The 16,361-nt window shown below is 42.6% G+C and overlaps 1 protein-coding gene across 1 annotated transcript; it reads right to left on the bottom strand.

Moving 5' to 3' along the window:
• Positions 1–1,743: 1,743 nt before the first annotated feature.
• Positions 1,744–15,890, bottom strand: LOC116444147 (cytochrome P450 2U1). The gene is made up of 5 exons (XM_032109270.1): positions 15,378–15,890; positions 9,728–10,360; positions 6,293–6,454; positions 5,161–5,328; positions 1,744–4,741 (listed from the first exon to the last, which is right to left on the bottom strand). The coding sequence occupies exons 1-5, from the start codon at positions 15,814–15,816 to the stop codon at positions 4,563–4,565; spliced, it is 1,581 nt and encodes a 526-aa protein (XP_031965161.1). The 5' UTR covers positions 15,817–15,890; the 3' UTR covers positions 1,744–4,562.
• Positions 15,891–16,361: the final 471 nt, after the last annotated feature.

The raw sequence follows: 16,361 nt of genomic DNA, 5'->3' as shown, positions 1-16,361 counted from the left end.
GCCAAGGTCAGCACTGCCCACAAGCCGGCGCTGGGCCGGCGGCCGAGGCTCCGCTGATGCCCGCCCTTTGTCTCAGAGGTCACCGCGCTGCCCTCAGCGCTCACCTTCCTGCTGCCGCCGCTCATGCTCACAGAATCGCAGAATTATTGAGGCTGGAAAGACCTCCGAGACCATCGAGTCCAACCCATGACCAGACACCACCATGTCAACTGGACCATGGCACCAAATGCCACATCCAGGCTTTCCTTAAACACCTTCAGTGACGGTAACTCCACCACCTCCCTGGGCAGCCCCTTCCAATGTCAATGTCAAATCACCCTCTCTGTGAGGAGTTCAACCTAAACTTCTCCTGATACAGCTTAAGATTCTGTCCTCTCATCCTGTCACTGGCTGCCTGGGAGAAGAGGCCGACCCCACCTGGCTACACCCTCCTGTCAGGGAACTGTAGAGAGTGATAAGGTCTCCCCTGAGCCTCCCTTCCTCCAGGCTGAACACCCCCAGCTCCCTCAGGCTCTCCTCGCAGGACTTGTGCTCCAGACCCTTCCCCAGCCTCTTTGCCCTTCTCTGGATACTCTCTAGCACCACGATGTTCTTCCTGTTCACATCATTAGAAGCTCTCTCTCCACAACAAATGTTTCTTGACTAGAAGAGGACATTATTTCCAGTCTAGCACAAGATATATAATAAAACAACAACAACAAAAATTCTTCTGTTACAAACGCTAACAGCTGAATCATATCAGATGCAGACTGCCCTGATTTTCCATCTAATTTGTTTATCACCAGAAAAACCTGCACTTCAAGTCAGCAACAGCAGCAGCTGACAACACAGCAATTACTACTTGAGTTAGCATCAGGGTAAACATTAAGCAGCTTGTTTTATTCAAATAAGTAAGTGTTGTATTCTCATATCTCTGCACTTTGTACCACAAATCTACCTCAAAAAAATTCATTTGGATTAGGCAGGAGCAGGAAGTGGCTGTGGAAACAGCTTTACCCAGAGACTCACCCTTACTGAACTTTGTGTATACAAATGACAGCTGAGTGGTAATTAATTAATTTTCCTAAAAAAAAAAAAAACAAAACCACAAAAAACCAAACAAACCCAAAAAAAATAAACAAAATCAGCAGTATGCCAAGTAACCTGCAACCTGAAGCCAGGGCATAAGACACAAGATTTCCACCTACAGCTGTTGCTCCCGAGTGCCCAGCTCCTGGTTAACACCAATGTTGATACCCATCTCTTCCCCAAAAGCACTTCAGTTGACTCCTGCTCAGCCCACCCCCTTCCATGAGGAAGAATCTCCTGCTTTCCCCTGAGGCCTCTCGGAGGCTCTTTGCCCTCTACTTCAGGCTCCCCCTGGGCACCCCTTTCCCCCTCTGCCCTCCACCTCCCTCTACGCCAGGAGTCCAAAAAATACTACACCTCAACTTCTGCCCAAGATTTTCTTTCCTGCAGACTGCACATCTCCTGCTGACAATTCATATGCTCTTTATCTTCCTGATCTCTACCCTTCCCTCTTCTTTTATTCTGGGTAACAGTGTTTTTAAAACATAATCTATCATTTGATCATAACATGCCTGGCAGTGTTATTTTCCTAATTTCACTTTATTTCCCCACCTCCTTCCTCCTCATCCAAAGCATTTTTAACATTTTCTTGCTCAAAAGCTTTTTCTGCAAGATGTAAGATGCCAAACACCACAAGTTCAGTAAGTGGAACTCATTGAAATGACTACGCAAAGCTGTGAAACACTCACTTGGGAATTACTTTATTCAAAATAAAAACACATTGAAGCAAAGTAATTTTAGAAATAAAGTTAGTTATTTACAGCATTCAGAAACAGTCACTCACTTACATGGACATATATTTTTCAACAAGGAATTTGAGATGCTTCCTCTGCTAAAAAAAGACAGCGGGAGGATACATTTACAAACACAAACCAAATCTGCTACCGCTTTACAGTTTGCCAAAGATGGCAACACACTTTGAAAACCACAGAGATTTTGTTGCCTTTATGCTATTGTTTAGCTATTTTTATGGTATCCTGTGAAAATTTCAGTGCACCTGGAAGGTATGAAAGGCAGGTCTTTATTGTCATTTCCAACAGCATCCTGTATTCTAGCAGACCTTGACATGGTTAGAACTTCTCACCAGTAATTTCAGCTTGTCGCACGATGCAGCATTTGATTACAGGTATCACCAAAAAACACATTCTCAAAGTAGTTTTTGTAGAAGGCTAATTTTTAAAGGATAGTTTTCAAAGGTGACATTTTAAACTAAACTCAGCAGGCAAAACAAGCACTAATATGTACAGTTTCACATACCAAGGGATTATGTGAATAGCATCTTCTTTGGAATCTGTAAAAAAATACTAAAGTGCTTTTCAAATGTGTCCTCATTGATTAAAAGGACAGGTATTTTGTACAAGTCATCAGTTGCACACCAACATCATTATGTTGTTTAAGGAGGCATTTCAACAGAAAGATAAATATTATCAGCACTTAATTTTAGCTTCTCAATTAAGCATAATTTTAGGATTTCCAGACAAAAATCCTAACTCTATAGAATGTACTTCTTCATTGGAAAATACAAAATTAAATTAAAGAAAGTGCTTAATTCTCCAGTACTGTGACGTTTCAGAGCAAGTTCACTAGCATTGGTATCAAACTCAACTTTATATTGTACTAATTTTTCAAAAATTTCATACCAAAAAACCCCAAACCCATAAGCCTATACAGTCCAAAGCTAACCTATCTAAGAACTGAAAGTTCTCACACAAACAGTGGGAGAACAACCAAATACATAATTCTGAAATTAAGGCACTCTGTTATTCAAAACAGGTAACAGAAAACCTTAATTTAAATGCAAAATAACTATCTTACAGTCTTTGTTAGGCACTACCTGGATTTTAAAACTTCAAGGTTAAAAGTGACAAAACCAGACATTAAAGCTGAAAAGTTGTCTCTTCTTTCACAATTTAGGTTTAGTTTCTGCTATGGAATACCCAATTCTAAATGACATTCAAATTCACATTCCAGTCTTGTAAACTTGACATTAGCAGGGCTCCTGGTACTCTCTAGATCTCCAGTGAGGGGAAAAAACATCTTTAGAAGAGTATGTAAGAACTTAATTTATGTGATATGAAATTCTGATAGATCAAAAGGAGTGCAAAGAGATTTAAGAATGATTAAGAACATCAATTTAAAGGTTAATTGTTACATATTCCCCCCAAAAGATCTCTTTCCATGTTTGAAATACAAGGCAAGAGTGAATGCCCTGCTCTGAAACAATTTACATGAGGTTTCCTTGGCAGCTGGTTTGACAGTGGTTACCAGCACTAAGATTCTGCATGTGAAAAGAGTAAGGTACTGATACACTAATACTATATGAACTACAGATATTTTTACTCTATAGGGAAGGTAACAGAGAGAGGCATTATATTCAAACCTCAAGTTTGTCAGCTTCCTTCTGTTCATGGTAAATGTGTAAGGCCTTCACCTGTACTGCTGGAGTGACGCCCTATTTGAAGACTCCAGTTCCCAAAGCCAGAGGTTGTGGCAGTACTGTCCACACTGCCTGTGGATGAAAAACCTGAGTGCAAGCCTTGACTTCAGGACTACACATGTAGCGTTGTCCCCAGTGAGCAGCTGCTGGCCTCGTCCAGCCTGCAGCCACTGCTGCCATGAGGGAAACACTGAATGCCAAGAGGCAGCACAGATGTCTTGAATATGTTTGGCACCAGAGAGAACAAACTTCTGCTGTTTCTTGTTAGAGAATTCCACTCTAGTTTATATTCTGAGATAAAACATCTGCATCCAGATACTGCATACTCGTTTCCTGTTGAGAATATGGCATATCCAAGGATTCATTTGGCCTTAAATCCTGGGTTTTCAGAGTTGGTACCTGCTTTTTTATAGTGAGCCCTGAATGTCAAGGATGCTTGGATCCAGGAATCCAGACTGATTTGATCCAACCTAGTACACCTATGAGTTACTCGCAAAAAAGAACCCTCCAAGGTTAAAAGTAATGTCATTCATTAATTTCCAAAAAGTATATGTAATTATTTAAGCTCAGTTACAATGTTTCTTTACACAGAAAATGCTAACAATCTCTCATTCATTAATACTCTTAATATTACATGATGTGCTTCATTCCTTTGGTAAATGAAATGTTTATGTGCTGCTTTCACGATTTTTTACAATTACCATTTGCTAGATATAAATGTTATAAATGTATATTGTTATAAATGTAACAAATGTTTTGGACCATTCTTTCAAATCAACATTTGACTAACTGATAGTAATAGACAAAGCTTAAGCCCACCAAGTTTTAATATCAAATTAAAAACTATGCTGTCAGTTCATTTGTGGAATGCAACAGTTGACAAAAAAAATCTTCTCTTTCCAGAAGTCTAAATGGATCATTCTCACTGGCTAGGAAAGCCTACGCAGTTGGGGTTTTTTTCTGGAAAGAAAGTAACAAAATGAGCTAGAAATAAAAAAAAAAAGAGCTGCATTTTAAAAGTGCAGTATTTCTGTGCTTAATCTTTGTTGACGTCGCATCATTTCTTCAAAGCTATTATGTTGAATGGACATGGAGCTAAAGTTAGACCAAACCTTCCCTCCATGGATGGTTTTGCAGCATTTTCAGGGTACAGAAAGGTAAAACTTTGCATTAGACTTGCAAAAATCAAGAACAGCTCCATTTTTGCCAACTGCTCTCCCATGCACACACGTTTACCTACAGAACAGTTAGAAGAGATGTATTACTGGCTTTATACAGTTGACCTGTTTGTTAACACACATGTAATTCCTGTGCTACCATAGTCCAAAACAGGCTCAAACTACTATTAAGCTATGAACTCTGAAGCTCTGGCCTCCTGCATTTGAGTCTAAGCTTTGCTCAGCTGTACTACTTCATATTAAGAGTATTTACGTCCACAGCAAAAGCAGTATCAAAGGACAATTTATAATTTCTGTCTGGTGACTAGCTATTTAGGAACCCAAACCATTTTGCCAAGCCACCAACTGTGATAATAAATCTACTTCTGTAATTGGTCCTATGTGCAACTTTTACATCTCCTACCCCCAAGGCCCTATGATTGAAACACCACCACCCACCCACCCACCCAACTAACGACTTCACGTGGATTGTCTTACCCATTCCAAAAGGAATGAATGACTCTTTCTTTATTAGCTGGCCATTTTCATCCAGAAATCTTGATGGTTGAAATTCATCCGGCTTCTCCCAAATGTTAGGATCTCTGTGTACTGACCACAGGTTGGGCACAATCACACTCCCCTTAGGAATAGTATATCCCTGGAGCACTTTAAACAAAAGCAGAGACAGAGATGTGACAAGTTGCTAGAAGGAAACATGGGAAACATACCATTAAAAAGACAACTAGAAGATGTCACAAAAAATTATATCGATCCCTAGCTGCGGGCTGCAAATCTAGCAAAAGCTTAAGGCAAAGGTGATCTCTGCTACCCTGCTTGAGTCAGAATCACGCCGGCCTGAGGAGCTGGAAAGACATCAAGTTACACCAACAGCTTCTGCAGAGAGAAAGAAGCAGCAATTGTCAGAAATGCACTCTGCAGCATGTCAATGCAGTGACCCACTTTCCTCCTGCTCCTGTGCTGTCACAGAGCCCCACCACAGTCAAAGGATGGATTTTGAATTGTTGTCACACAAGGGTTTCAAAATGATTAGCTTCATTTCAGCTTGTTGCACCTCACTGTCCTGCAAAACAAAACATTTTAAAAAGCAGATCAATTCAGTAATGGGTTTAAAAGACAAGTATTGCTATTTCACACTGACTCTAGCCAGTGCTCAGCAATATTTAGAAATCACATTGATGAATTGGAAGAGAATTATTTCTTAATGTTTTCTGTACATGTGGAGGTCAACGGTATAAGCCTTTAGCAAACCAACTACTCTAAAGTGATGTTGTCAGACCTCTGTGTCAGAATGCCAAAAACAACTCTGCTGTTTCAGGTACAAAGGTGGAGTCTCAGTTGCCAACTATGACTAAGCACATTAGTCAGTACCAGCTGACCCCCACAGAAGAAATCACTCAAGATTAGAAAAATCCTGCTGGATGTCAGGTCAGACATGCTTCTTACACAGAGGAGTATGTCAAGGCCACCTACTTCCTATACAGAGCATTTTACATATTTGTTTTACAGATATAATATGTAAATGAGATCATCGTAAGTTATCACTAGCTGTCCCATCAGATCTGCATCCCCAGAGGAAATGGTGTAGTAACAAGTCTCTAGAAAAGCTTACCAGCAGTTTCTGAGGCCATTCGAGGAATTGAAAGGGGAACAACCGCAGTCATTCTCTGCACTTCCATAATGGTTGCCTCTGTGAAGGGCATTTGAGCCTTGTGAGCAAGAGAGGGGACTTTGTCATGTCCTAGCACTGCTTCGATTTCTGCATGAACCTTTCCTATTCAAAGGAAGCAAGGAAAATAAAGAAGTCAAAAGACATAATACACGAGAAGACATCATCTCAATTTCATCTGACTATGTTTGCTTCATTGTTTACAAAGATTTCTCAAAGATTACTTCAAGATGTCATTCACAGTTGAAACAGCTATGCCAACATTAGCCTTAGGAACAGACTCAGTTAAGATAAAAATGACCAAGCACAATCTTGACAACTGTCAAGAGTAAAGGTACTGAAATGACAGACATTGCTAGCCCTTTAGTATTGGAGAAGTACAGGAAAAGTCCTGCTGCTACTCCAGATGTATTCATAATCTTACTGCAGCAGTTTACCTACATAGTAATTTGAATGATGAAAACATCAAGCTTTCTGCTCTGCAATTAAAAACTTCAACAGTAAGAGAACTGCATGCAGTGTGTGCCTGAGTGTCAGGTGATGGGAAAGTTTTTCACGCAGCTGCTTTAGATACTTCATTCTGGAGCAGGAATTCTGGTGCTGTTACTGCAAGCATTGAAGCTATTTAACTCATTCTTGCCATCTCCTACTTTCTATTTACAGAACCTAAACTCAGCTACGTCCCATTTACCCCAAAGACAGCAGCAGATGCTCCTTTCCCACAAAGTCCTTCTGCAAAGTCAGAAATGTTCATGAGCTTATCTACTTTCTCATTCATGGAAAGCAAAAAATACCAAACTATTTACTTGCCCCTTTCACTTCACTGAAGGCTCAGCATGCAAGTAATTCTCTTCATAGAAGTTTCCAAATTTCAGGATTTGCTTCACCTATGTATATACAGGATTATGTGCCTTTTCTTGCAGGTAACTTGCAATCTGGCTACACCACAAAAGACAATCTTGAAAGAGGAGACCTTGGAACTAACCTTTAATCAAAAATAATAAAAGTCAGTTTTCATTTTCTACCCTTTATATCCTGCATGCGTTGTGGTTGTCCTGCTTGCCTTTTCCAACCAAGCAGCTGATACTCTGAGTTTTTGGTCTTTTCTCCTCTTAGCAGTGATACAAGATTAAATAAAAGCTCAATGAAAAAAACTGTCCCCACTTCCCGAGCAGCATCCACAAGTGCTTCCTGAACTGTGTCTAACGAGCCGCTGCTGCCACCTACTGGGTTTGCCAGAAGAAAAGCTCATGCATTAGGAACATTATAAAATACAAAAAATACAGCAAGGGATGTGCTGACAGCATGGCTCTCCAGTACCTTCTTTGTGGAGGTTTGCTACTTTTATTAGGGAGATACTATAGCCCTATATTCAGGCACGCATGTCCACAGTAATCTAAACAAATAAATAAAGTTTTCAATAGATAACAAAAAATGAAAAAATTAAGCTGTCTCATGCTGAATGTCACACCAATGCTTTAATCCAAACGACTCATTTCTATACGCTATAATAGAACTGTACAGAGAACTATGCAGAGGAACTATACAGAGAGCAGCCAAACTGCTGCTCACATTACCAGCCGCAAAATGTAAACTTCCGCAGTCTCTGCAACAGCATGTTATTTGAACAGCTCCACTACTTTTCACATATTTAAAAATCTCACACATCTTCAGAAGCCAAGGACCAAAACAAAGTCAGGGAACAGAACAAACTAAATACGTGCCATGACTTCACCATATTGTCCATACACATCACTCTCTATTTCCCTGTAAAAAGCAAAACTATTTTATAAAGAGAAAAAGACTTTTTTTTCCCTCTGATAGCCCTTAGTTTGCCTTTCCATGTCTGCAAGCAACTTTTGCTACTTCTAAAAGATACATGATTCAGGTATTTTCTCTAGGGAGGAAATACATTTAAGAGAAATGTATTACTAGAAATAAACAAAAAAGAGGCCCATACGTAACTCCAAGGTAATCAGGATGTAAGGAATGGGATACTAAAGGTGATACACTCTGGACTACTGAGCATATTTAGATTACTTGACAAGAGCCACAACATAAGGAAAGGGGAAATCAGACAGAGGTAACGAAACTGTTAAGAGGTCAGCAGAAAAGTGAAAACTGACCAGCACATACACATACAGTACCAGGCAGAAGAAAAAGAGGTTAAAAAACCACAAAACTCTTCTAGATTCCATTTGTTATCTAATCCATGTAACTGCATATCAAGTCAAGCAGTGATAACACACAACATCAAAACCAGAAGAATAAGCCTATGCAATAAAAGTTTACTTTACATTTGTCGCCAGTGAACTCTCTCTCCCATGTACAGTACTGGTGCCCTGTTTTGCAATCTTTTGTCAACAGTTTGGTTGACTTTGTGCAATAAACCATGATCTTGACCTATTTAAAGAGATTTTTCCAGGCAGATCCAACTGAGTAGATGAGACTACTCAGGGTCATGTCCCACTTAGCTTTGAACCAAAGACAGAGATTCTGTTAACTCTCAGGGCAATCTGTGTCACTCCTTTGCCATGTTCACAGGGCAATTTGTTTTCCGAGTATCTGATTGGAATTTTCTTGTTGTCTCCACTGCTTCCCTTCCCTCCACTGCACACCTCAGGGGAGACTGCCTTCATCTTCTTAGCATCTTTTGATCAGATAGTTGTAGACAGCATAAGGTTTCCCCTCAGTCATCCTTCCCTAACACTGAACAAGACCATTTTGTTCTGCCTCTGTTTTGTGGTCACATGTTCCATGTGTCTTCCCCCCCGCCCCTCATCATGCCCCTCATCATCAGCAACCTACCCAACTACCATGACCACTCAAGACTGATGGGGAGAGGCCCTCTAATGACACTGGCAGATGGTGCTGTGCATTTGTGCAAGTCCAGTTTGCTTAAGCTGTCTCTGATTTGATCTTCCTCTACAATAGGTAGTGTTTCACTTCCCCAGACTCTGTCACTAGACTCAAGAACCTCCCTGCTCAGGGAGGCATAAAAGCAGACCTTACCACTCCGGTCTTCACACATCTTATATCACTACTATATGCCTGGAATGCCACAACTGCCAAAGTTTTTCAAACGTGCTAAAGTTTTTCTGGAACTGCTTGGGAAAGATAAAATTGTCCAAAGACAGAAGAAATTCACAGATTAAAGGGCCATTTAGCACTTAATATATAGCACTAACCTAGAAACCATGCTAGCACAGCAGGATAGAAGATCCCTGCTGGATTACACACCAACCTTCAAATTATACGTACACACAAACCATTGGCACTCCAAATGATTTCTTCACTGCCACTGTTTGCTTCTGTTTCTGAGAATCCATCTGGAGCTTTACAGTCTGGAATAAATCACCTAGAATAAAATAATCTTACCTTGTACTTCAGGGTAAAGAGACATGTAGAGCAGGCACCACAGCAACGTGTTGGAAGTAGTATCTGTGCCTGCGATGAAGAGGTCACCAATGATAAAAAACAGATAATCATCATTAAAACTGCTCTCCTTGTTGTTCTTCTCCTCTTCCGCATGGATGAAGTACATATCAATGAAGTCCCTGGGATTTGCTGCATCCAGTGTATCCCTGTGCTGGGCAATTATTCTCTTCAGAAAAGCAGTAATATCTAACTCAGTTTGCCGAAGCTCCCGGAAAGGCCCAAAGGGAAGGTAGTAGAGCCAAGGGAAGATGTTGACCAGGATCATGTAGCTGTTCACGCTCAGCTCCAGGGCGCGGGCCATGTTCTTCAGCATCGTCTTGAACTCATCATCTTCGTAGTTAAAACGCTTGCCAAAGGCCATGGAACAGATAACATTGGACACTGCATTGCGAATGATTGGGAAGGGATTAAATGAATCCTTTCCATGCTTCAGCATTTCCTCCTTTATAAAGTTCAGCTCCTCAATGATTTTAGGCTCTAAGCTGTGTCTCCCTACTCCAAAATGACGCAGTGTTGAGAGAGAGAATTTCCTCTGTTGCTTCCAGACAGGGCCATAAGGTGCAAAAATAACACCTGAAAGGAAAAGGGAGAGTCTGAAACCAAAATGCCCAGTTTTCAATAAGAAATAGACAGGCCTGCAACCCAAGAGCCAGAAGAGAGGGAAATGGTAACAGCAAATCTCCCCCAAGCACTTGGCTAGGAGCTAAAGGAAGAACACAAGGTTCTTTATAATAGCTTTTGGAAACACTGTCTCTCCTTTTCCTAATCAGTGAAATGAATATCCAAGTTACATCACTAGTTCATTACACTTTGCAAGACACAAATAGATCGAGAAGAGGGAAATGTTAGTCTGGGACATATGTTAGATATAGCCTTTTCTCCTCCACATCCTGAGACATGAACTCCTTCAGCAAGGCACAACAGAAGACATTAAAACACAAACTGATTTGCATTTTTTTCCCCTTCATGTTATACAAACTTCTCAATACTTTTTTCATGTGTTTCTATTACAAGCGAGCTTTTTCTTTATAATAAAAATACAGGATACTCACACTGGGAGAAATACACTGTGAGAAAACTGGGAAGGTGAAGACAGGTTCAGAGACACTTGGCAAAAACCTGCTTGATTTGCATCCCAACAGTTTTGATGGCCCTAGGCAATTGCTCTGCATAATTGTGTCATTATGAAACACCGTTTAAATTAAATCCCTATTACTCACTTACAAACAGAAACATCTCTTTTGTTGAATCAAAAGACCACACCAAAGACACCACAAGGTAACAAATACACAACCTGCTATTTCTAATGTACTCCATGGTTAACCTGAGAAAGTTTAGTCATCAAACATGACCTAGTTCTGGATTTGTTCTTCTAGTAAAGTGACACTACATTGTTTTTTTTCTGAAAATAAAAAGTTACTTTATAAAAGCAACATCAATTCTTCTGTCAACTGCAAATCTTAATGTTGAATTTAAAAGGAGAAATGGCCATAAGAAAACAGAAGTAGTATGTAAGTACTGGAAGATGCACCATGTTTCAATATTTAACATTACCTACATTTCTATTACAAGTTAATGTTCCTAGCCCCTAATGCTAAAAGGACACAACACATGACCTAGCTTCAAACATCCTAAACAAGAACATTAGGAAGAGTCAAGACAAGCCCAGAATCAGCTGAATTTCATCTTCTCTACATGAAGACATTCCTTAGGCAATCTATTCAAACGCCCACTTCCTGGTCCTTCAAAAACAGAACCAAAAACTTTCCAGATTTCCTCTCTCAACTGTTTCCTGTTAGCACTGGTGTCCTCAAGTAGGTTAAGTGAAAAAACAGGCGTATTTAAGGCTGAATTTGCCCATGAACCAACTTGAGTTTCCAGGGTTTGTAGCTGGGTTGTGAAAGAAACATGGATTTCTTGGAACAAAACCATTTCTATCCCTAAACAAATATTTCCAAAACACGCTATGCATCCACAACCTCTTCCCTTTTTTGTTGTTAGGAAAATGAGGTTTAGGATCCAAATACTTTCATAAAGAAAACAGACCTATTGTCTTGAAGGTAAAAGAGACTCCCCTAGCCCCACAGAAAAGCTAACACCAACAACACACCTCCCCCCACCCAGTGAGCCTCTCCAGCAGCCCTGCAGAGAGCGTGGGTGTTTTCTGATGTCCCCAAGCCCCAAACTGCTGCACAATACTAATAACTGATTTGTAAACTGGGAAAGAATAACACAGGAGAGAGACTAAGGAAGAAGAAGAGCATAGAGATAGAGTAACATAGGTAAGAGAAGAAAGCAAACTCTCAACTGCATCACTACCAAGCTATAATAATGGAACAGTCCTTTGCTGATTTCAGAGAAAATCTGCCTGCCCTAAAAGGTCACGTTAGTCAGCACAGACATCTCTACTTTTAAACCACCCCCCCCCCCAAACAACAAAAAAAACCTCCCCTGCAAACAAACTAAAGCAAAGCAAAACAAACAAACAAAACCAACAAAAAACCCAGAAGGAAATACAATAATAAATTCTCAAGCAACAATAACCAGGACTTCATGCTCACTATAGGGGCCTAATTTCTACGAGCTGATAATGAAACCCTTTCAATACAACCAACAAACTCACATAACCAGAGAGTTCATTTTATTCCCCATTTTAGATGGAAAAGATTAAAATCCTTACAAGACACACATTCTGGCAAAGGCTTACTTCCTCTCCTCCCCCTCCCCCCGTTTTTTACTGCTAGCTCTAGTGTTGCTACAATACTGGGAACATTGACAAATACAGCAGTCATGACACTTAATAACATTCAACTTCTGTATTGTCAGACATCCACATCTGGATATGCACAGGGCAGGGCTATACAGGCAGATAACCACACAGACTCCATCTACTCTGCAGAGTCAGTCTTTGTTGCCTTTCGTAGCTATAGAATACAAAAAACTAAAAATACTAAAACCAAACCACAGAAATCTCTTTTCTCTCCTCAGTCTACTATTTCTCTTCCTGCAGACATATGTGCAGAAGACTTCAATTAAGAATTGACCTCTACCTTCTCCCTTAAGTTCTTATGGCTCTTTTTATCCAGCCAAGAAGGCCTCCCTCCTTTGCTAATCAAGTTGCTGAAATGTAGTATTTGCCATTTCTGATACTTCTACCTGCTCTCCCCCAGGCACAATTATTTTATTTGCATCTTATACGCAATAGAGCCACAAAGCTCAGATAAGCCCCTCTCTTTTCTACCCCATACCTGGCAGGGCAGCTCAGGCTAAAGACAAAACTACATCAGCAAATGTAGCTTACAAGAAAATAGCTCTGTAAGCTCATATCACTTAGCTCACTTACAGAACGAAGGAACCCAAAGAACCCAAAGACATGTAGGAACCCAAAATGGACACTAAACCTTCCAGAGCTGTAGCACCCAAATTGTGGGTGGTAGATCCGAAGTTACACCTCATCCTGCTTTTACTGTTCCCTTTCCTAGTACATACTAACACAACTGTCACTGTCCTGACCTGCAGCAATGCCTCACCCATGAACTCCTGAAACTATGCTCAGGAGGCTCCCAAACCAATCTTAAGAGGCCTCCAGTTTGAGTGCTGTAACCCATCTACCTCCTTCATGAACCACACACGAAAAAAGCAACACTCATTAGCACCAACGCAGCATCGCAGAGGTTCAGTCATCTCCTCATGCCACCACTAAACCCAAGCCAGCACCTGACAGCATCTGTAACTTCCACTGGCTTTTGGAGAACCAGCCTGCGGGGGCAGTGGCCCTCCACTGCCCATATTCACCGACTCTTCCCTTTGTGCACTCAGAGCACACCATCTCTGAGGTGCACTCTACAGTACTCCTGCATCTGTGGCAATTCAGCGTGCTGCACCAGCTAACACAAGCACTACAGAACAGCTAGGGATGTTTTATGGACAACTGGGCAGAGCACAGCTATGGTGACTTTCCAGATAAAACCAAACCAAGAAGCAACACACTGTCCCTGCCACAGCGCAACACAGACAGGCACCGTCCATGGGCTTGGTTGCAGCACGGTCTGGCTGTGGACAACACGCTCCTGGTACTTTCAGCTCTCCTGGAGCACCCACTGGTGGAAGCTGCCAACTGCCCGGGCTACTCTGCTTCACCATATTCAAAAAAGTCTGACAGAGAACAAGAAACAGATGAAATTCATGGCATTTAAGGAAAAAGAAATCTGCCGTGAGCCTGAACATGACATTTTACAGCACTGCTAAAATTATCTAACTCCTCTACCCCTTTCCTCCTCCAGTTCTTGCTAAAGTACTGTACCTAAAAATACACATGATAACAATGTGCCAGTAAGATCTGTCTTGGACCAATATCATTAAACCAAGATAATTCATCTTTTTTTTTTTTTTATTCTTTACACTGATTTCAGCAATGGTACCTGATAGCATTTTAATAAACATGACCTAGGTCCCTCACTTTCTTCTCCTCTTTACTAAAGCAATTCTGGTACAGGGGAAAAAAAAAAAAAAAGAAGACAAATGTTTCAGGTACTTAAAAAACAGATTTATCTAGCCTTAGAAAAAATATAAGTTTCACAACAAGCTAGCACACTAATAAGCCTTCTGTTACCTCCTAAACTGAAAAACACCTTCTAAACTGAAAAAGAGTGAGTAGATTTCCATAAACACTGAGATCCATAATGACTTAAGAACTAAACATGAAGAAATTCTACCTGCAGTATTGCAATCATGTGTTTAAACTCTTCATGCCTTTTTTTTTGGCAAAAGCTAGTAACTCTCCTTTGAACTCTTAAAAAAAAACAACAATAACAAAAAAAACCCAAAACCAAATCCAGATATGCTCAGTAAGCTTTGACAAGCAGAATAACACATTCGCAAACATCACAGCAGCAGTAGTTTGCAAGCGGGCAGCCGTATCAAGCAGACCATGGCACCAAGTGCCATGTCTAGTCTTTCCTTAAACACCTCCAGGGATGCTGATTCCACCATCTCCCTGTGCAGTTCACTCCATCGTCAAATCACCCTTTCTTTGAAGAAATTCCTCCTAATGCCCAACCTAAAATTCACCTGGGGCAGTTTAAGGCCATGTCCTCTCGTCCTATCGTTTGCTACCCAGGAGACCGACCCCCTCCTGGCTGCACCCCCTTTACAGGCAGTTGTAGAGAGCGAGAAGGTCTCCCCTGAGCCTCCTCTTCAACAGTCTAAACCACCCCAGCTCTCTCCGCCGCTCCTCAGTCCCTTTACTGTACACAGATCTAAAGGGATCAGGCATTTCAGCCAGCCAAAGGTGCTCTGTGGCGCACAGTACAGCACCGCCAACTTCACGGGGATGCTGCACGTCCACCTCGAGCCAGGGCGAGTTTCTCTCTGAGTGCTTTCTGTCAGCAGCAGGGCGAGGGACACAAGCGAGGAGCAAAAAGCAAGTAAATGGTTCAGTCCACAATTCGCGGGAGTTATTTATAAATTTCGGCAGAGCAGCCACGGTCCCGAGCAGCTCCCGCTCCGTATCGCTCCTAAGCATCACCGTGGACATCGCCGGGCGTGCGGCAGCTCCCGAGCGGGGCTCGGGGCGCCCCCGGGCGCTTACCCTTGTGGTGGGTGATCATGAGGACGATGGGCACAGAGGGCCGGTCGCTGAACACGTCCGCCTTCTGCACCAGCGCCTCCCGCACCGCCCCGAAGGTGTTGAGGATTATGATGGGGCGGTTGCCCACGAAGAGCCGGAAGACGCTGCCGTACAGCTTGGTGAGGCCGGTGAGGAAGACATGGGGCGAGAAGGCGGGGGAGAGCCGGTCGCCCTGCACCTCCACCGCCCACCTGCGCAGCAGCGGAGGCGGCAGAAGGGCGAAGGCGAAGTTGCCCACGAGCGGCCAGGGCGCGGGGCCCGGCGGCAGCCCCGACAGCTCCCGCGGCCGCCGCCGCAGCAGCCAGTAGCAGCCGAGCCAGCACAGGGCCACCAGCAGCAGCTCGGTGGCCGTGGGCGGCCGCAGCAGCCACGTCCAAGCTGCCGGGCTCGGCACCGCCATCTCCCAGGGCTGCGGGAACGGCGGCCTCGCCTCGCTACCGGCGCGTAGCGGTTTAAGATGGCGGGGGCGGGCGGGAGGCGAGGCCGGCGGCGCCCTGACCCCGGCCTGCCGGGCCTGGGGGCGGGGAGCGGGGCCACGCCCCGACACCGCCCCGCAACAGGGGACAGAGCCGAAGTTTATGGAGGGTGAAAGATAAGCAAGTATGTCGAGCTCGTGCAAAAAAACCACCAAGAATAAAAAACAACAAAAAAGTGAGCACTCCCCTCCATCCCCCCCAGGACTTGCTTTGAAATGCTCCTTACGCAAACAGCTATTTTTTCAGCGGTTTAGAAGGGAAGGAAATACAGATGATCCTTCTTCCCCCTTCCCGAACACAAAAAACTGGCAGTTCGAGGTAATACACCGAAAGTCTCTGTTTTCGGACCCAAGGACGAACCTAGAACCATGTCCCAGCTCTAGGTTCCATAACTGCTTGGCAAATGCAGAACAGCACAGAGACACTTCGAAGAGGGCTACTTACATTTCAGAGGAAAAAGCCGTGCAGC

Source organism: Corvus moneduloides, chromosome 5, assembly GCF_009650955.1.
Source record: "Corvus moneduloides isolate bCorMon1 chromosome 5, bCorMon1.pri, whole genome shotgun sequence".
Classification (NCBI taxonomy): domain Eukaryota; kingdom Metazoa; phylum Chordata; class Aves; order Passeriformes; family Corvidae; genus Corvus; species Corvus moneduloides.
Note: the sequence above shows the minus strand (reverse complement) of the source record. Positions and strands in the feature narration are given on the sequence as shown.